The sequence below is a fragment of the Anopheles arabiensis genome, chromosome 2, assembly GCF_016920715.1.
Source record: "Anopheles arabiensis isolate DONGOLA chromosome 2, AaraD3, whole genome shotgun sequence".
Classification (NCBI taxonomy): Eukaryota; Metazoa; Arthropoda; class Insecta; order Diptera; family Culicidae; genus Anopheles; species Anopheles arabiensis.
In genome coordinates this window covers 34,731,958-34,754,665 of record NC_053517.1, presented here as the reverse complement: position 1 = coordinate 34,754,665, position 22,708 = coordinate 34,731,958, and the positions used below count along the sequence as shown (strand labels likewise).

At 44.6% G+C, this 22,708-nt stretch overlaps 1 protein-coding gene across 1 annotated transcript in view; it reads left to right on the top strand.

Moving 5' to 3' along the window:
* Positions 1-22,708, top strand: part of LOC120894314 — a 136,260-nt gene that overhangs the window by 49,833 nt on the left and 63,719 nt on the right. The window contains 3 exon segments of the mRNA XM_040296819.1: positions 11,908-12,040; positions 20,754-20,892; positions 21,153-21,222. Coding sequence (XP_040152753.1) covers positions 11,908-12,040; positions 20,754-20,892; positions 21,153-21,222 — 342 coding nt within the window.

Below are 22,708 nucleotides of genomic sequence, written 5' to 3'. Positions count from 1 at the left end.
AGTTGTGTAAATGTATGGCTGGGGTACAACATTGAAGGTGTGTTCGTTAGAACTGGCGCTAGCTCAACAATCACAGCTTACCACTCTTTTACTGCGAGAAGATTTGCGAGCGATTTGTATTCAATCAATGTTTGTTTAAACTACAATAATGAATCTGTTCAACAATATTAACAAAGCAAAGCTCTCTGAAATTTTTGAAATGATATGAAACTTAAACGACGTACGATGAACTATGTAAAATTAATGTGACAGTAAAATTAAGCTTATTAATAAATTAATGAAAGGCCGGTCAAGTTTTGCAGTCGTCAACTCGTGCGACTTTAAAAACATGCCCTTCATGGGTTCAAGCCCCGAATAGACCATTATCCCATTCGTAGTTTCAAGCTAGTGGGTACAGGCAGGCCTTGACCGGCAACAGTTGTTGTGTCAAAGAAGAAGAAGAAGAAGAAAATTACTACAGCGCATAACTACAGCGCAACAATAGCTTGAAAAACTGTGCATAGGAATTAATTTACTAGCGTGAAGAAGTACAATTATAAAAATCTAGGTTTTTCAACCTCACAAAAGTCCTTTTAGTTGTCTTGATGGTTTTTTTTTTTGGTTTTTTTTGCTACTCAAAATATAGAATTAGTTTAAAACGGCTTAGTGTAAAACGGAAACGAGATTAATAAATGACAAGGATACCAAATGAGTCCATTATAGCATCAAATGAAATGATTCATTTCATATACAACTAAAGTCATAGAAAGCGCCCTGTATACATACATATCTAACAACAGCTGGACAAAATCTTGTTCTTCATTTTCCAATGTTGATTTATGATGCTTGAATTTCTACATTGGTTGGCTACCTTCTTCGATGTCCAGTTAGTTTCTACGCTCTTTACCGCACAAACCACCCAAATGATAATCGATCTTAACGTACCCCAACGCTTATTTCCGGTCGACTCAACCAGAAACGTTCCACTTCGTTCGCTTCACACACTGACTCAAGACAAAACTTCCCGTGCCGGATAATTATATTAGAACGCTCCAGGTAAAAATGACTTTTTAATGATGAGAAAGTTTAAATAAATTCTCACCTATGTTTTAACAACATACCCCTACCACCTCGCTGAGCAAGCCCATCTCCGGGAAGCTTCCATCCTCGCTGGCAGCGCTGGAATAACATTAAACTTTCGCACCTTTCGATTGAATGTGTACCATCTTGGATCTAGCGCACCATTGCGCACTCATACGTTCGCGCACCAAGAAACCACATCTTTTTACTGACGATACCGTCGAAATGTTGTTATCTTTTCCCTTTCCTCAACTCTCTCACAAGCTTCTCCACCCAGCACTCTGCTGGAACATTCAAGAATTTTCATCGTGAGCTCGTTCGTTTCAATGTAGCATCAAGTACGGTGTGCGACCAAAAGGAGAAAAAAACAGACCGGGAACCACCGTTTCCAGCTGTCATTCGTACCTTCACCCCCAAAACGCCAAGAGAGAAGGTGAGCCCCCTTTCGAAACCTTCACGCGAAGAGTGCGCGGGGTTCGCGTCGCTGCAAATTGCTTTCGCCAACACGTGCCACGTCTCCAAAAGTGCCGCCATGCCTTCTAATGGTGTGTCGGAGTGGAGTGTAGCATTTCGAGTGCACCATCAGCTTCATCACCGCATGCGCCGTTGTGGTTAGCGTGCGCGTGTCCCTTTCGGCTAGGGAGTTGAGCTGTGCATGTGATGTGCGCCTCTGTGTGAGAGAGAGACAGCGAGTCTGCGAATGAAGCGCACACAATTATTGTAAACTTAATTAAATTAAATAATATTATTTCTAACGAAAGTTATGCCGAAGTTCGGCAGCAAACCGCGCGTGGGTACATGCTAAGGGTAAGGGTAAAAAGAAAGCTCTCGCTAAGTAGAGTTTCGACTTACATTATGCCACCCGAGCCATCCGAACCGACGCAGCGACGTAACGATTCGAGCAACGCTTGGAAGAAATTGTTTATTTATTTAAAAACTTATTCAATTACACCAATTATTCAAACGATGATCTAGAGCTGCTGAAGCCACCACATCCCACACACTCAGCCAGCAATCGGTACGAGTCACGGAGGAGGCGGGATGAGGTATTCCGAGCCGTGCCTAAATGCGAAAGTTTCGCCGTGCAAATATTTACCAAAGTGATTGAGCGTCTTTGGAGCGAATGATGAGTTGGCCGGGCAAAGCAAAGGCAGCTACATTGATCACTGTCAATGCCGGTTGCCTGGTGGTTTCGTTTCTTCTCGGCTTCTTGTTTTTTTTCTCTTCTTCTTTTTCTTCATCGTTACATGATGTCCATTTTGTTCCGACCGCACCTCACCATCCCGTGGTGCAAGCACTTCGTACAGTTCCGGTGCGAGATTGAGATATTACTGTTTTACACGCGTACCCATTAAAACCATGGTGCCCATCAAATCCAATCCGACCAATTCACCTAATATGTGGACGGGAGTGTTTTCGGTATCCCCGGGCCAAAAAGCCCCGAACCATGGATGTGTGACCTCCGGTCCGTCCGGTGACGCTTTCCGCATGGCGTGGGCATTCTCGGACGCACGCTGAATATTAATCATTGTCACCGGTCGACAACGAGGCGGGCAGCGGACCGAAATCAAGAAGCCGCATGACAAACAGCCCCAGAGACAGCACTTACGGTCCTTTTGCAGCTCACGTGCGACTATGCCTGGGCGTGTTTCGGCGTGTACAGAGATGAAAACAAAGCTTGACATTCCCATCCCCGTCGGTCGGTTACGTTCAGCCGAAAGGCAACGCTCGGTCTCTCCCGCGGATGGATGTGCACGAGCGACTTAAAGGTATGCGGTGCCGCTACGAAAATACGCGCCACCGCACTTTAACAAATACTTATTTTTTATTTATTTTTCCCTCCACTGCCCAGTCCGCACGGAGGGAGTGAACCACATGACGGTAATAAAAATTTTGTTGATCATAATAAGACGAATAAAAATAATCCATAAAGCCAAACGAGACCGATATTGCAGGGCGAATGAGCGAGACGGTAACACACATACATACACACAGCAAAAAAGCTGATCACGACCGACCGACTCGTTTGTTGATTAAGCAAGAAGACTGAACTGCAAATAGCGCAAACAGCCTCCGCCCTAATCCAATTCAAGCTCCCACTACCCCTACCCCGCCAGCGTATGTTCGCGCACGGTTTCGATCGGTGCATCCATCGGTGGTTGTTCCTTTTAGCCGTCTGCCGAACGTTTGCGCTACCGCTGTTTTGTGCCACAGAGACACTGTCCAGCAAGGCACAATCCGCTGGCCCAATCGCCGGTTGTGAAGTGAACTAAATTGGAAAGCATTTTCATCCAATTCGTACTACCAATTCCCCCGTGTGCTCGGTCGGCTAGGGGTCAGGCGGTACAAAGATGCGCCCGCAGGTTGAAGCTGTCCAGCAACTCCAGCCCGAAACCAACCGTGACTCAACCATGCCAAGAGCAAGATGGAACCTTTTTCTTCTCTGCCCTAAACACCTCCGGAATCCGCAATTGAAATTCAAACAGTGTGGCGGGAGATGGGGAGAAAAAAGCGAACAGTAAAAGGTATCGAAATGGGACGAAAAAGACTTGCATGGGTCTATATTTGTGGTTTCGTACCCATAACATCTCCCCAAACCTCCTCATGCTAGTCATATCGCATACAGATGGATACGGAGTAATTATGCCGCAGTGAAATTGAAATAAAAACAACAAAGAAAACAGGAAAAACCATCTCCCACCAAACAACCAAACTTGGAGGAAACGATACTGGTGACAAAAATAAAAACAAAACACAATGATGAATGAACAAATCAGCCCATTTCTTTTCAATGGAACTCAATGTAGATAGCAATGCTTAACTCCCTACCAGTCTGCCGTTGGTACTTTTTATATCACTGCTACGATGCTATTGCCATCTGAAAGCGACATCAGCAATGCACGATTTTCGTAGGAGGACACTAATTTCGCCGCCTTAGACTATGATAATTAATTATCTCCTGCTGGGTCGTCGGTTCGCTTTGTCGAACGAAGGGACAGGGTTTTTGCTCGTTTGCATGAACTTAAGCAGCTGATTGAAGTTTTTTTTTGTGCAGCAAATTACTTGCAAGGAACATTGCAGCAGGGTTTGAGAATATTTCAGAAAGCATTAAATAAATATATCAGAATGAATTCACCAAAAAGTATCTATTGAAACAATTGTTGTTGTTCCCATGTGTTGTCCTTTCGTTCATAGTTACACTATGGTTGGGGCGTGAAACGCTTAAAATGCAACGCATTTTCTACTTGCAATACATTGGCTTTCATTGCAGAAAGTTGAAAGTTTACTTAGTACAGCAACCCCAAACACTATAGATATTAACTCTTGATTATCTGTGTCTAATGGACAAATTCATGTTTGGTTTAGCGTATGCTCAAAATTTATCAAACTTTCCTATCAACACAATTCACACTAAACATGTTCGAAAAAGAGTTTCAAACCCCTTTTCACACATTTTCGACATCAACCGCAATGCGATATTCGCGTGCTCTGGTGCACCACATCCACAGCGCCACCGTATAGAAACGCGCTAATAGATGAGCTTGGAATGAAGAAATATGTTAAGGGCCACTTACCTGCCAAACCGTTGCCATGTCTATTTTGTTCCGTTTCCCCCCATCGAGCGCCCCATTCCTCCCTGTTTAGCTCATTAAAAGAAAAGCTTTTCCACGGCGGACAGGGCGCAGGTAGATAGACCAACTTAGCTTGTTTCCCTGTTGCGAGCGACACCATACCGCACGGCCCTTCCTTTGCAATCCTTTTCTGTTTTGTAAACGTCTGTTCAAGGACTCGAAAGGCATCGCGCAGTGCTATGGGGCCCGTGTAGAAAAGGGTTGAAAGTAGAAAATTTCCCCGTAATAGGAGCATGTTGGCCGTTGGAAAAATGATGCCACCGGTGGTGGTTTTGGGCTTGTAAAGTACAATAAACGTGTGTCCTAGCAGCCACCGCACCATGTGGGGCGTTTGCTGCGGTTTCTTTTTTCTGTGTCGCTTGTTTTTTTTTTCTTCTTCTATTCATTCACTTCCAAGGACCCGACCACCATCGCCGTGCATAGAGGGTGGTAAAGATTTATACAAAGCTAGTAAAGCAGCACAGCAACCAGGGGTGGGCAGAACGCAAAAAGACACCCGTTCAAAGAAACGAGCCACACACACACACACATCGGCCCGATCCATGCAACCGTAGCGAGGGAGGGATGGGTGCGGGGAAAGAAGGAGAGTTGGTCGAAAGGATACGCCCACCCGCAAGGAAGGAAATTTAAATAAAATGAAAATAAATATGAATAGGATGAAAGGCTGCCACGTCTTCCGACAAGGACGGTCTCGGTGTACGGTGTACACGGTGGGTGGTTTGCTTGTGGGTATTTCTTTCGCTTGGCGGCCGAACGGCCTGCCAGTAATCAGGCGAGCGGGCGGTAGAACGAGCCACACAACGCGGTACAGCGAGAAAAATGGTCCGGAAATTAGCCGCCGCGAAGGGGCGAAGCAGTTTCTTCGTGTGCGTTCGGCAACTTCAGCACCCCGCACCCAAGGCCCGTGAAACGCGGGCAGCAGAAAAAATCGATAGTTTTGAACAAAGGAAAGCGCATTCGCTCGGCGCTAGCGCTGAAGCTAATGATACGTAAAGTTTTTTTTTGTTCTACACTTTAAATTGCAAATTATGTGAATTTGTGTTCCTTTATCCTAGATTCATTTAGCGGCAGCAATCTTGAGAAACTTATAGCGGGGTTATCTTCGCTTTTAGTTCTCCCTCCAGGCGGCAAGTGTAACGCATCGAGCAAGTAAACTATTGATCGATTCTTGACCGACTTGCATAAAGGAAGGGAAAACAAAAACGGACTAGTTGTTACTTGTTTTCCTCTTCATTTCCGTAAATTGAATTCTGATGTGACTGGCTAATTGAACTTCATTGGATGTAATTACTAGCTAGCATGCGACGTGTCAGAAATAGGTCATGAAAATTCTAACTTTGGATGGTACGAGCCACAGCTGAACGATTTCGTCTGTTCCATATGGTCTTATAAATAACTCCACTGTGTCTCGAGAGCTACGTCAAAACGTCTTTGAGTCGAATCGTGCAACAATGATGAGCTGAGTGGAGCATGCTTTCATCAATTTTAAATGCATTTTACATTGAAACCTAGCTATAACAATTTTGATAATATTGGCAAGAAATTCTTTTATCAAGCTCAACTATGACTAAACAGTTGCTGTAACTCACTTTTTTTTCGATTGTTTTCTTAAAAGATAAGGCTCTATTTCTCTATTCACAATTAATGCATAAAAAAAGTCTATGAAATGTAGAAACCATAACAAACCTCATTCCTAAGCTAAAAAATCGTTTGTAGATTTGTGTATACTCTTATTGGATCATTACCATTCATTTCACTGCTGTGATTGATGTCTTTCAGAGAGCAATTAATGCCTAGGCAATGCACTTTTTCCGATAAAATCTACGGACAACAACGATACTACTGTTTATGTTATTTTGGATTTCTCTCCTTCATATTTCTGACAAATTTCATTCTGACTGATTTCGAATACTATTACAACCATACACGAGTTGCATTGCATTGGTGTCCCGCTTTAGTGCCTTTACTGGTTGAAAATTCCGTAATCGAATATGGATGAACATATGAACATGCACGCATAACATCCAGGTAAAATGTTCCATATGCAATTCGATAGTATCTTTCGGATGATTCGTTAGTTCAATACACAGCAGTATTGCAAACGAAGAAAAGAAAAACAGCCTCTATCCATACAAAGAGGCGCAACGCTCGCTGGCAAAAACCAACCCCACCTGAGGAGGAAAAATCAACCAATCCACCAAGCGCCAATCCAAACCAAACCGAAACCACTCAAACTGCTCCACCGACCACTCAATCCCATACGTCATATTTTTCGTGTGTGAGGCAGCAACGCGAACAAGAACTGTGAAAAACCATTCACGCAGCAGCCAGCACCGAACGGCCAGCACTAACGAGCGGTGCACAGATATTGGATTTTGCGAATCTAAGTTCGTTAATTCCAAAAATCTGCACAATAAATCTAGGGATGACCTGGAAATCGTAAACCGCCTGAATGGACCAGCGTTGCCGGGGAAATGTGAAGCCCGGCCCCACTATTCGGACGCTGGGGACGTGCGATGGGTGCGGAATCGGTCGGAAGGTGACTTGTTAACATTTTGCCGTTTGCTGGTTTCGCTTCGCCGGACCCTTGGCCAGGGAGCGCACCCGAAGTGGCGAGCTGATGTGCGCTTATCGGTCGAGTGATGTGCTGTGCCGTGTTTTGTTGTATCTGTATATGTGTGTGTGTTTGTGTGAGTGATGGTTGTTATGTGTTCAATCTACTGCGAAAATCCAATTTCCACACATGAATCAATTTCTGATAGAACGATCACGGTCATCAATTTGATCGAAACGAAGGGATTCTCTTCGCCGGGATTATTCCGTATCTAGCAGCAACGTGTTTGTGTGGACCTGAACGGGGGTAGGCAAACGGAAGCGAAGTGTAAAAATGGAGAAGAAACGGACACATTGGTGGGCAAATACCCGGGAACACTTGCTCGCTCGCTTCCCATCGACCTCCAGAGAGGGACAGAACGTTGGGGCTGGACCGAGGCGAAGCTTGTGTGCAGGCTTGGTCTGTTGGAAGCTGCGAGGGATGCCATTGATGCAAACCTTTTTTGATGAACTATCAATTTTGGCATGATGAGTTTGACGTTCAATCATAAACCAACACCATACACCTCAAAGAGCGCAACGCCCCGTTGCACATCCAATCGATCGTTTGCAGTTTTAATGGATTCGGTGCCAACCGCGGTGTGCGGTGTAATGCATTTTTTTTCGGATAAAGTGCTAGTGCACCGAAATGGTTTCATAACGTAGCTACGATGGAAATGACAAGCAGGCAGAATGGCAAAGTATAACTTGAGATGCCCACGTGTAACACAATAGCCGTACAATAGAATCCATCAGTTCTAATGAAAAGAATCATTCATATGCTTTCAACTGATCATCTGAGAACCAATCAACTTTCGGAAAAAAAAAAATTAATGTAACAAAGCATACAAAAAAAATGGAATAAAGCATTCATGAAAGGTTCACTTCTGGGCTTTATCAGTGTGTTAATTAAATAATCAATTAAAATGCAAAGATCATGTTTTCTACAGTTTAAAAATGGATTCAGAAATATCCTAGGTGGATGTTTTTTTATGTTTAAAAATTTACGTTGAAAACTATTGTATTTTTAGTACAGTCCTATTCCGAACTCCACAAATATTGTGCTTCAGTAATATTTGCGTAAATCAGACTTTCACGTAAGTCAAATATCACGTTTTTCAGACAAAATATGGTGGATAAACAGATTTTTTATTATTAAATTAAGAACTTGTAGGCACATTTTTACTTATTTCATACAATACGTGTAGAACATCCGGTTATTTATGTTTATTAAACGATTTCAATCTTTTAGCAAAATTACAATTTATTTTGCATTTGACAATTCTTGGAGAAAATAGAACCGATTTGACGTATGAATTGTCAAAACTAAAAATTCGCGTAACTCGACTGTCGCATAACTCGCTGAAAGAATGTACTCATCAACTTTCGAATTTAATAATGATGAAAAAAAATCAAACCGGTTATATAATACAAACAATTGTATAATATACAAATCATGATGAAAAGACCAGTTCGTTCAAAATATGTAGGATCCTGTATTGCATTTAAAGGTTAATTTTGTATAAACTGTCTATGCACTATTCACGCCACACTCACGTTTGACCAAACAGCACTATTTAAGAGTTTCAATCATTTTGATTTCACCCACCACATATGCGTATGATCAAAACTGATTAAAATTTATCTGCTTATCTCGCTAAACCCCAACAACAAACTAAAACTAAACCCCGATTTTCACGCCCCACCGCTCACGCTCAACTCTTTAACCGGATTAAATCGGATTAACCGCAAAATCAAACTACACCCAAACCAGCCCAATTTGCTTTCACAATATTCAAAGCCAACACAGACGACATCTGACTGCTGCCCGCTGCCCTTTAACGGTAACGGCACCGAGTGTCGTCTGCCAGCGGTACAAATGTGAAACATCGCTCGATCGAACGAATTAAATCACACGCAACAAATTGCCCCCCGGGTTTGGCGGCGGGACCGCTTGTTGACTTTGCCACAAGCCTAGAGCCGTGTGCGAGGAGTGATTATTTATACGCTGTTTTATGGGGCGCGGAAAGACAGAGCATTATGCTGCACGGGTCGAACCGAGCGGCGAAGCAGGTGGGCCAAAACGTGAATGATTTATTTGCCCATGATCGTAAAACCGTATACTATTACGCACTCTGCTCCTTCCAGGGGCGCTGGAGGCACACACAACAATGCGCGAGACAAAACAATACTCTCACACACACACATACTCTCTCTCTCTCTCTCTCTCTCTCTCTCTCTCTCTCTCTCTCTCTCTCTCTCTCTAGCTCCCCGTTAACCACTCTACCCATCATTATCATCCCTTATCACATGCCAGCCCACCCTTTGCCCCATAACGCCCCTTCCACCCAGGCTCACCTCAATAAAGAACTTCCCATTCACAGTTTAAGGGTTTCCGAGGCCATTTTGAACCCATTTGATGAAGTGAGGGTTGATGTTGATGGGCCCCCAGCTCTGTTTCGTACGGCCAGCACCGGCCAGAATGTTCAGCTGGTAAGCGGTTTTAATTAATTAGAAACTATTTGTTCTCGCCGTAATGGGGAGGAGCACGGGTTTCTTCCTGGTAGATGGCCTAATGGGGCGGAACCCAGCCGTAAGGCGGGCAGGGTAACGGACACCCTAAAAGCCGTTGGGCAGTTGGTGGCAGGCGGTATATAATCCTTCTGGTTGCTGTTTGATTGGATGTGAGATGGGTTGCAGGCTCGGCTACAACTTCGAACTACCACACCGGACCGGAGGGACGAGGTCTAATGGGCGAAAGTAAAATGTTAATTTGTACTTTTCGGCCGTTGCTTTGGTTTTGGAATGATTTTCAAGGCTTTTTTTTTGTTCTACTAACGAAAATGTGCACATTAAGGCTGTCGGAGTAGTTAATCTTTCTTACGGCGTCTAGGAGCTTCCAACAAACCATGTTAGGGACGCTGTTTGCATAAGTCTGCTCTACGTTTATTTGCTCTGCGGGATTGAAACGCCTTCGGTTGAAGCTGGACACATTTTCGTTGAAAAACGCCCGTCCAACGGGCTATTTACGGTGCAGCTTTAAGCTTCACCCTCCAACGGGTCAGGTCAACCGTTTAAATTGTGCTACTAACAAAAGGCTTAAACATGCAAGCTTTGATCCAAACAAGTCCAATACTACAACGGAATTATCTACTCAGCCTCAGCCCCTGTCGGTCCGCACACAGACCTGTCACAGATTTTTATCTTCCAAAACTATTGATCGGCACATATTTGCGGTTCTTCTGCCGAACTGCTTATCTCCCAATGGTTATGTGCCTTTGTGGCGGTGCGGCTGGTCCACATAACAACCAAAACAAGCTCCCATTCGCTCCGCTTTAACCCGAACCAAGATGCCAAGTCATCGAAATGGATGACATTCAACCGCAGCTCGGAGGTTTTCAAAATCCGTCCTATTCGGTTTCGTGCCCGAAAACAAAAGCACACTCGGTGGACACATTCGGCAGCCACCACAATGGTGGACCCTTTTTGTCTTATTTCGTTTTTTTGTTTGTCTCATCGTGTGTGCTTGTGTGTATGCGAGTGCCTGTTTAAGGGATGGCAATTCCCTTTTTCTTTGTACCGTGCACATTCCCTCTGATTCGTGACCAACAGCACAGGCGTGTTCGGTCGCTCGATTTCTGGCCCCCACGGTGGTCGTTGCTGAGTCACTATTACTTTTACGACTATTATTATTGTTATTATTATCATTATTCGATTGGGAAGCATAATAAAGAAAAGATGAAGATCATAATCCATATTCGCCATTTAGATTCACGGGACACATCCGTGATGCTGCAAACCCGCGGACGCGAGTGTGTGAACGAACACGAAAAAACCGTGTCCCGTCCCGGGCGATGTGATTGTTTGCCAAAAAATAAAAATCAGTCCACCGCCGTTTATCTCCCAGGAATCGAACGACGCCGAAAGCACACACTCACACACACCTCCAAGCGATCGGCTAGGAGATGCGAGTTGGCATCGTGCAGTTGGGGGAGGGCCGAACAGAGACACATATCCGATTGGATATGAGAACCGGCCGTTCATAGTTATTTCGTTTCGGATTCATTTTCCGGCGAAAAGAAAATGGTCCACCGATTTAGTGAATTGTAAGAAGCACTGATCCACCCCGCCCCGGTCGGGAGTGGAAACCTTTTTGCCAGCCGGTTCGGACCTTCCTGGAAACATGGAACAAGGGCGAGTTTGTGGAAGGATGAGAAAAATTCCCAGCGTTTGTGGATATTGGCTTGCGCTAACAAAACGAACGCGCCGGACGGCGGATGGTTTTGACAAACAAGTGCGCCGGCCGTGCGGAAAGAGGGAGAGCGCGCGTTAAAGGAATTCTCCATGGAGCTGGAATTGGAAAACAAGCGATCAAACAGAATCGTTGCGGTTGCGTAAAGCTGGTTGATTTGCTTTGCTTCGTCGGCCCTCTTTCGGCGCCGATTTAAAGTGTAACTATTTATTGATTTTCGATGATCAAAAAGCAAATGCTGCTGGCTACCGACACCATCGCTCCAGTGAAGTTATCGACTATCCGATGTTATGCGTGTAGGGATTTTTGTGTTACAGTGTGTAAATTATTAATCGAACTTCGGTTTTGTGTTTCTTTTTTACCCTTTCGCAGTGTCTACAGTGACGGTCGAGGCAGTTCTCGGGCGAACGGCGACCTTGCCGTGTGACATCGAACCGGAAGAGCTGAACGATCGGGTGTACATGGTGCTGTGGTTTCGGGAAAGCGCAGGCAAACCTTTGTACAGGTAAGATGTACTGTTTTATCTTTCTATCACTTATTGCACACCAAAACTAAGATAAATAATGGAACTGTATACCTTCATTATAAAAATAAATAAATTGGAAATCATCATTTTTATCTTAATAACAGATAGCTTCAACCTGTGAGTAATCAATTGTTCTGACTAAAGCATACACAACATAACTAATTTGCAAGCATCCAAACTAAACTATGGAGTTTGTTTGTGTACTTGAGTAGAACTACATACACAAGCAGGGATTTACCAAGTCGAGGCATTTCAATTTCGGGAAAAAAGTCTAGAGATGAACACTGTTTCTTCCTGGGTAGATTGTTTTTTTTAATGGTGCAATAGCTAATTTCAATAGCAATGCAATAGCTATGTTTTTGAATATTGGATGCAATTGGTATCTATGACATGGCTACGATGGAATGGTATGCAAAGGAAATTTGAAGTGTGTAGACATGTTAATAAGCATAGCTGTGCCACATTTAAGTGATTCCAGTAGAACATATTTTAAACGTAGAAGATAGAAAACATCCGTACCATAACTGCTAACAGAAAGCGCTTAAGCACTTGTATGACCATTCGTGGATAACGTCAGTATGTTTGTATAAATCATCGGTTGAAAGTTCATCATTACATCGTGTCGGGAATGACTTTCATGTGGTCCGCCAAAACAATTTTGTTTAAAATGAGAGCAGATCAAAATGGTTGTTCTATCTATGAAAAGGTATTGAAAAAGGCATCCTTGTTTTACATTGGCAATACGAATTGCCCATGCACATCGAGTCAAACTTGCTAAAAGATCTTTTCACAGTTTTCAAATTCTTTTTTTACGGCCATGCCTTATACAAACCAGTTCGAGTAAATTTTGTATCAGATCGTAGTTGCTTACCTTTTATTAAATCTAATTGGGAAAATCCCAAAAGTACCATGTAAAACGCATTGATTAATCGCGTTTGAACTTATTCATAAATATCTTAAAGTTCGCAATTTGAAGAAAAAATATTTGCTCTTGATGACTGAAGATGTTGAAATTGTGTGAATAATCAGATCGTTCTTTGAAAACCATTAAACGATTCGTTTACAAACCTATATCTAGTTGTATGACTTCGTCAATAGGAAAATAATGGTGATTAACCATAGTCTCGTTAGAAATATAATATTTATATATCTGTTATTCAGACTAAGATACTATGTATATGCCTACATTGCGCATACAAATATATGGAAATGTTTGTTTTATATAATATTTCCAGATAAAATTTAAGATAACTGACAGAAAATGCATTAACAATTCCACTCTAACAAAAAATACACAGTACTTATCTGGGTAAAAACGAAAAAGGTAAAAACCCAGTAAAACTCAAAATAAATACCGGATAAAAGGTATTTGCACCCAACGATACAACACTATTCGCTGGAGATTAAGGATGTAAGACCCATTTTTAACCACTTATTACATGCACGAGCTCACTGTTTGAAGAACTCCGCATAATGAAGTGCACGATGATACCACAAATACATAAACTTTTGGGGCTGTAATGGGACAAAAGCCAACAATGTAGTTCTACAGTCAATTAAAAATGATGGCTATAAAGTGATGATGATAACACATCGTACAATCAATCGGTTGTTACTTCAAGGATTGTCAATCGTTCCCAGGCTATACTTTAGCAAATATATGTTAACGCTGTCATTTTGCTGCCTATAACTTTATGAAATGCACTTTTGCATATGAACTTGCAAATCTAATATTTTTATCATCTATACTCACTGGTGCAAGCAAAGGCTTGAACAAATATAATCCGCTAAGCAGTACACTCCGGTTGCACAAATTATACAGCCAGATGTGCAACGCTAGCCCCATTTGCCACGATTATCTCGAACGCAGTTTGATAATCATCTCAACAGCGACAACATCATAAGCCCTGCGCTTCTGAAAAACGCTCCGGTTCGTTAAATCACAGCTGTCTGAGTTTTGTATCGTACCCAGCGTCAACCAGTGTTCGGTTGCAGCCATAGGAAAGCCCGCTGATTTACTCCTTCCATCTGCCTGTACACGCGGAATATCATTCGCAGCGGCATCGGTAATACAATACGGCACAAACGCAAAACCCCAGCTGATCCGAAGCTCAACAGTGCTGGGTTGCTGGGAAAATAATTACTAACACTCTATCCGGCTGCTCACGTTTCCAGTTGCTCACTTCGTGGGCCGTGGTGGTACTATTTTTGGAAAATCCTTTCGCACTAGAAACGGCGAACAGAAAACACGATTGGCAGTAGTACACACAAACACACACACAGATCAGTGGTGGAGTGCGTTGCAGAAAATCACACCTTCCATACTGCCAGCCGCGGTAATCCTAGCGTCAATCAATCACCACCGCACCGTGGCCATCGCAAGGGTGCTGCACGCACACACTTGGCCGAACTTCATATTCATGATCCCATCACGCGATGAGATTTACTCCGATTGCGACTAGTTGAAGCCCACTCCAGTTCGCCGGCTACAAATGACATCAGTCCACACACCGATCCGTTGACGGGTTCGCTCGCATCCAAATGCGCTTCTGGCCTAATTTCGACTCACAAACCGCAATTCCGACACGGGGAGACGGAGGGGCGAGATCCACGAAACGACCAAATTAATCCACGATTCGAGACAAATCCCACGATTCCCGGCAGTAGCCAGATGGTGCAGCACCAGGCCACCATTTGGACGCTGTTGTTGTTGAAGGTTTTTGATTGGATGTTTCGTGTACGGTGGTGCATAATTTGTAAAGTGCAATTTTGCTCGACAGTAATTACACTACACCCAACACCGGTGTGCCGGAAATGAATTACTTTTTAACACAAATCCCCAAACCAATTCGCAACTCAACATCAGCATACTAATGAACGTTTCATATTTCCAAAATTTGTACAAAAAGGTGATGCTTTTCTGGATAGAGTAAACGTATACTTTGCAATACAATAATGATTGCACACTGCCGTAAAGCTAGCAGATTTATGATCCCGATGTGGAATTATTAGCTCATGCGCTCATATTTTTCGCTATCCCGCAAACGTTTGCCTTCAGCAAACAAATGACATTTTGTGCCGGTAAAAATTTATCCAAATCGATAAAACCCTTGCCCGTGTTTGGCATGCAGCAAGCACCTTTTGCCTTCTTCCAACCGATCTCGCAAGTTGGTCGTTTTATCTTACGCTTTACCCCCCCCCTCCCACTCTTTCACCAACGCTGCGCAACGCCCAACCATCCCCTGGGACCCAGCGGGACCCGGCGTGCCCGAAATGTTAAGAATTTCCGGAAATTTATGTCTATTGACAAACTTGAGCGCACAGAACCGTACCCGCACCCGCACCATGCAACCAATATTGAAAGGGTTTGTATGTGTGTGTGTGTGTGTGTTTTTGTTGCTCTAGATCCTTTTTTTGCGTTTCTCTATTTGCTATCGTTCTCCGCTTTGCCCCTTGCGCAAAACCGTACCGACATGGTCACGTAACCGGTAACCGGGGAACCCGGCGAGGGATCTTGCGCTACCCGCCAACACCGAAACAAGACACTTTAACCTCTTCCATCTTCCGATCGGGGCAGTAAAAGCATTTCCGTTTTCGGCTGCCTCTTCCACCACCACCACCACCACCCTGCCGATGGTATCCGTTGGGTTCACGGATTTCCGATGCGCGGTGGAAAAGGAAATCGAAAATGTTCACGCCAACGACTGGTATCTTGCTGGCGGGCAACGAGTTACGTCTTCTCGTCCCGGGCGAATGGTTTGTTTCCATTAGAAGGGTACGGGCCGTTTCTATTCCGGCTGCAGTTTGAGATGATTTGATAAATATTATGACTCAAAAGCTTCTTGTGCTAGCGAAGAAGCGCTTTAGTTGATTGATTGTTTGATCCTGCCGAGCTAACGTGTTAGATGTGAATTCTTAAGTAGTCCGACAACAGGAAAACAATTCTAAACCCACTTTAGGAGTAAGACATAATTGCTATTCGTAGGAAGAGTGCTACACATTGGTAAATTCTTTCCGTAATACAAAACCCTACCAAACGAGCTAGAGTGCATGATAAGCAATTATTCTGCGATGACACTCCATAATCATTTCCATGCTTCGCACACCATTCAATGGTCACATGGTTCCCACTCCCCAAGATTTCCAACCCCTACATGCATGATTTATAGGAGGGGCATTTTCTTACGTAACGGATCATTTATGGCGATTTTTAAGAGCACAATCTACCCCACCAGCATGCCAGTGTCTTCTTTCCTGAACCTATCCAAGTGATGACATAACCTCTGGAAGGGGCACACTCCAAAGGATTATTGATATTATATTGTCAATTTGGAATATAAATAGGAACATTTATCCCTAATCCCATGTCTGCCGCCCCGATTGGGAAGATCAAATTGCACCAGCACACCCAGCTCGGACCGGTAAGGTGATACCACTCCCATTCCACCCTCCAGAAGGCAGAAGCGATGCGAAACGAGATGCGAGTAGTAAACAACAATGTCGGTTGCTCAAGACCAGATAAAAGGGGGAACCCGTTTTGGGCCGAACAGAAGTAGGATAGCCTCTCGAAAGACAAGGGCAGAAAACTGGCGCTCCAAAAGCTTTCAGTTTTCCGCTTGGCCGATGTGAGATTTCCCCCTATTCCCTGCGGGTTTGGTGGACGACTTACATGTCCGTACCTGCACGTGCTGGAAATCTGTCCCGAGCAACTCCGACCAACCACAGCCCCCTTCTCTTCATCCTACTATCGCTGTGCAACTTTCAAGTGCGATAAATTTTGCTCACACGCACTCAGTCACTGATAAACAGCCGGCCTATCGAACGGGTCCGATCGTGGGTTTTTTCGGGATCGCCCTACGGCTAGGCAGTTTTTCTTGGGTTCTTCACCCGAACAACTCAGTCGGCAAAATGTTGGGTAAGATGCCAGAAGTAGCACTCTTAACGTCACACACGTTTTCTTTTGTGGTGTGATGCGTGTGATGATAAGGATGGTACGAAAATACAAAAACATGCCAACGTAAAGGTTTTCGAACCATCTTTATCCCCCCCCCTCCCACCCGAACATCTTTGAAATTTGGCTGATTTTTACTCAATCATTGCATAAAGATCCAACCTTTTTCGCTTGTCCAGACCCTCTCGTTCTCTTCTTCTCTTTATGTTTCCCTTTCGCCCTCCTTCCATTCCTTCTGAACCATTATCGGATTTCCCGTTGCCCGCCCACATCCACCTGCTTTTAATTTCCTTAATTTGCGTTAACAATGATCCAAAATCAAGGCCCACCTTACCAACAGGGCTCTCCCCAACCGAGAAGGCTGCAGTGTTTCAGCTGAGCTTGCTGGATTGGCATTTTTCCTAAAAGTTTCTTTCAATTTGTAGCCCTTTCTCTCCAATTTTGCTTTCCCGCTCTCTGCTCTTCGCTTACCGCATTCATCTGGAATCGGCTTTCGCTTTTCATCATTCCGAGCGGATGGCACCTCCTTAAAGACGCTTCCTATTCCCTCCTTCAACATCAAACCCATTTCAAACCATCGTACAAGCGCAGCCATGGTGTACCGTTCCCAATACATGACAGCCGCTCCATCTAGAGAGAGAGAGAGAGAGAGACGAGCAAAAGGAGCAACAACAAAAAAATCTTATAAAAGGTGCTTCTTCATAGACAGTGGAAGCCCACCTTCCAGGAGGTTTGGTAAGGTTCTTCACTTTACCGCTCCTTTCGGACGCTTTTACTCACCCATCTGTGGCTCTGGCTGGTGGCTCATATTCGGCGGGCCCGAATAACGCCGACGAGCGGAGCGAAGCCCCAATCCACCCTTCCGTTTCGCTTCCTGCAAACGGCCGGGCAAAACGTTTGATGGCAAATGGAATGAGCGGAAATTGGATGGGTTTTGTTGAAAACGTTTTGCGCTGGCTGATTTTGTTTCCCCCACTGTTCCTCGGTGTTTGGTGGTGTCTTTTTTTGTTTTGTTCCGCTTTCCTTTGCCAACGAATAAAGTGTTCCTTCTTTTCGCTTTTCGCAAAGGAATGGTCACGCTGGGAAGAAACCGGTTGGCTTGGTTTTCACATTTTATTTTTTTTTTCGTACAAAAACACCCCTTCCGAACAAAACGCACTACAAAAGTGGGCAGTTAATAATGAACCTCGAAAGCCTCGGTTGTTCAGTCCTTATTAAGGAGTGGCGAGTCGGTTTCGGGATGCGAATGAACTGTTTTTTCGTTTTTTTTTGTTCTCGCTGTGAACGCACAAACGTTCGTCCACACAATCCTCTAGGTGTCTGTAAAAGGATGCCGCATTTGATAGCCATGGAAAACGGTACCGAAACCATCATCATCACCACCCCTACCCGCCGACGGAAGTGTAGGGATGAAGGGAAGAAAGAGGCAGGAAAATGGCGGGTAGAAAAATCCGATCCAATGGATTGACGCAATCAGCGAATGGGCTGCTTTAAGCGTACTGATTGAAGGACACTTGTAAGCCATTTACCTTTTTTTGCCGCGCATAGCATGGCTTAAGACGATGAGCACAGTGAGAGAGAGAGAAAGAGAGAGAGAGAGAAAGAGCGGGAACATCCCCGCAAGACGAGGCAAATGAGAACTGTCGCCTAAACGGTTCCCGTTACGCTTCGAGCACTTTGGGTAAATGATGATCCTTTGAAATCGAGGTAATTTGTAATGGAACGGAACGGGTAATATTGTGGCTGATTACTGAATTTGCTTACGACTGTTGGGAAGCCGAGCGTGAGCTGTTACTAAAGTTTTGTCAGTATTTTTATTCGCGCGGTGAGAAAAGCACGCAGGGAACATCGGAGCAACCAACTATTCAGTATTCAGCCGTTTTGTATTAGAATTTCAATGAAAATTGCTTAAAAAATCATTTCATTGAGGGATTCCTTGGAACATGTCATGAGTTTAATCCTTTCCCAAAAATAATCGTAATAATAATGTGGACACCTAAATTTCCAAACCCTCCAAACATACAACCGAAACACGCACGATGACATCGAGAGCAGGTGAAAGATTTACGCACAATTGGCAAAGGTCTGCCACGTATCGAAATGTCGAAAGGCTCTTCCCATCTGCGGAGATTTTCCCTCCCAGCGGTACCTTTGTGAAGTGGTATTATAGCCACCTGCTTCACCGCAACCTACCGAAACGGCTGGTCAGCCAGTGTGTTACCGGCCGGCATAGGAAATGTCATTTTCCAAACGCGCACAGCCCACCAGAAACGAAAAATCTGCTCTGATTGCAGAAACCGGCTGCACGGCAACAAAAAGACAAATGAGGGCCAAAAGGTGTCGTGAAATTTATTTTAATATCCTTGTCATCCTTGTGGCTCCACTTCCGGCGGGAAATTGGCTGCCTGCTTTCTGATCCCCCTTGCTTTTCCTTCTCAACTCGGGACGGTACAATCTAGCTCAAACGCCCAACACACCCATGTACCCAAAGATGGACCGTTCGTATGGACGTGTACCGAAGGTTAGCTTTTGGGTCAGCGCAAAAATCCACCCTACAAAATCCGAATCCATCTTGCGTCCGTGCGAAATCTAGGTACAATGTAGCAACGAAGGCGAAAAGTGTGGACGGGCGTTCGACCAGGAGTGAGCGATGAGGAGATCGGGGATGTTTTGGGGGTCCCCGGGTGATGTACCCTTCGGAACCGTTGTTTCGACCGACACAATCTCCGGTAATCCGCTGCAAAGCATAAACAATCTGGCGACAAATGGTGAAAGGTGTTTATCTTCACCTACCACGCGTTATACAGCAGCACTCGGGATGAGGTGAAGGAGGATGTGAGGGGTAGTAGAAGATCCTCCCTTGGTACGGTGATGGAACAGGGAGAGGGGTAGACAGTCTGACATTAATGCGGTTTCGCTTCATCGCTTCAATGTCATCGTGTTCGCGTTTCCCTTTGCCCCAATCCCAATTCAGGGACGATGGTTGCGATGGTTTAGGGAAACAAAGCTGTTTGTTTGTGTCTTTGGCGGTCGTTGTTGACACTCACGTCTCGCGTTTGGATTTGCGCCTTTTCCTCCCGCACCTTTCCGCACACAAACACAAACAAAGAAGGTTGCATTGGCAAAGGGGAGCGGTGCACGGGACCGCACCTCAGAAGCTAATTATAACGCACAACCACGAGGCTTTCGCGCGAACCGTACCATTTCCGGTTGGTGGAAGGGGTAGTGGGGGGAGGTAATTGAAGATGGAGAATGAGCCTCAGAAGGTGAAACGAAGACCCCCCTCCCCCAGTTACCACGAAACCGATGATAATTAAAACTTTTTCAACATTATCGCTCCGCTGGGAACCAAGTCTTCGTGGGAAATCGGGCATCGCAGTTGAGCGCGGTTCGGCCTTGTCATATTCAAACCTGGCTGCGTACGCACATCGTCTATTGTTTGTCCTTGGTGAAGCGGTGGCTGAAAAACAAGAAACACGCGTACCTAGCAAGCGTAAACCCGAGCTACAGTTTAGCTCTCTTGAGCCCAACGCCTACAGATTCCAGTGAGTGCCTGGTATACCACTCAAACTCACACATACAAACGCACGCCTCTGGAGACCCATGGTCTAGGAAAGGGGAGGACACAGGTGGAAGTTTATGAAAATTTTAATTAACCAAACTTTTTTTTCTCTCTCTTTCTATCTCCATCTCTCTCTCTCTCTTTTTGTGCAACCATTTCCTGATGCTGGCCAAACACAGCTACGACGTTCGGGGGAGACAATTCTCCAAGGCCCTCTACTGGTCGGAAACGAGCGCCTTCGGACCGAGGGCGTACTTCGTGACGATCTCGAAACCGGCCGCCCTCAGCGTGGACAACATCCAGCTCGATGACGAAGGGGTAAGTGTATACAGTTTTTTTTATTTGTTTTGCTTTCTTTCTTTGCTTTCCTCCATTTCGGTACGGAGTGTTCCGTTGCACAAATCCCCAAAGCTCGTACCAAGTTCCTAATCCTCGGTGGAGAGATTTCAGGCGCTGCGTTGCTCTGTAGCTAAACTTTCAACTTTGTGTGTTTGCTTCCGCTTACTAATAGTGTTTTTCTTCCTCTTCTTCTTCGTCTCTTGCTCTGTTAACCTTTTTTACGTGGTGCCGTTTCGCAGGTGTACCGGTGCCGGGTGGATTTCCAGAACTCGCCCACAAGAAATCATCGCATCAACCTAACCGTAACCGGTAAGTTGTCGACCCACCACCCAGCTAATCCGTTCCCCAGAAAAAAGGACCGCAACACCACGAAAAAAAGCAACAAACTTTGTGCAGGTGTATGTGTGTACACACCGTTGCCAATTAATTTCATACGAATATAAAATGTTAAAAAGCTATAAAAATGCAAATTCAGCATCAAGCGCCTGGGAGATGCAGTGCTTGATATTCTTTGTAGCTCGGCAAACAGCCATGAACTATTTATGATTACAAATGCGACGCCTCCGCATGGTGTTAGTCTCACCGTGTACGTTGTAAAGCCAACACAAAAACGCAACCAACAACCTCAAACGAAATAGAGTAAATTGCACCGCTTCGCTATGCTGCGGAGACTAACACGACTTTGTTTGTTTTCTATGTTTTTGTTTTTGGTGGACAAACTTTTCCAATTGAGAAAATTGTCCATGCTCGAGAAAACAGTTCGTACATTATGCTTATTTCAGACAGACACTGCCAACACCATTACACCAAATGCGTCCCCGTGCGAAGTGCGCTTTTGTCAAAATGGTTCTATTGACCGAACAGGTACTTGTGTGAGTGAGTGTGTCTGTAAAATCATAAGCTTAAGAGAGCAAATGATGTGGTGGGGTGTAAATTTTACGTGGGGAAGTATTTTTAACACAAAGTTTTTCGTATTCAAAAAGCAGGAGCGAAAAAAAAGGGAAGCAAACACCCCTCACTTGCTTACCCGAAGTGATGGTCGAAAATGGTTGGGATTGCTATTTTTGTACACAGCCCTTTTGGTTTTGTTTTGGGTCCTTCTTCAACGGTGCATGTACCTCGTCCAACCAATCAACATCATAATGTTAGCCCGTTTGCATAATTTACAGACGCTCTTTGCATAAGCAAAATAAAGCCCCATTTTTTCACGTTGCATTACGGGGCGATTGTGTGTGGCCGTGGAAGCCTCTTTCTTTTAATCAAACAGCGAAACATTATCCCAATCCCTCCGTTCAAGTGGCATCGTGCACAAAAAGGGGGCACTTTTTCATCCCTCTCCCCGCCTATGTGCCTGATTTGCACATCCATTCGAACGATTAAACGAAAGCGTAAAACACAGCCCATCCGGCGTGTAACAAGCGCTCCAACCAGCGCCCGCCGGGTTGGGGGTAGCATTCCCGGTTTGCCCACTTTGCTGCAAGTGCCCCGTAATGGAATTCAAACAATTTCCTGCACGACACTTTAAACGTTCTGCTCCCGCTCCCCCGGTCGCGAAAACAAACTCCGACCGCGCGTGCTCTTGTCAAACGCGCAAATCGAGGCAAGTTTAATTCACTTCTGCCCAGACAATAATGCAGTGCAAACAGGAAATGAATGTTTACATTCGATCTGATAAACGAAACGTTCCGGCCGGGCAGGAAGTTGGAATGGTTCGGAGCGAAAGCAACCCCCGGAACGCGCCACGAAAAGGTCAGTTTGTTTTGGTGGATGAACTTTTTACAAAAAAGTCGCTGCA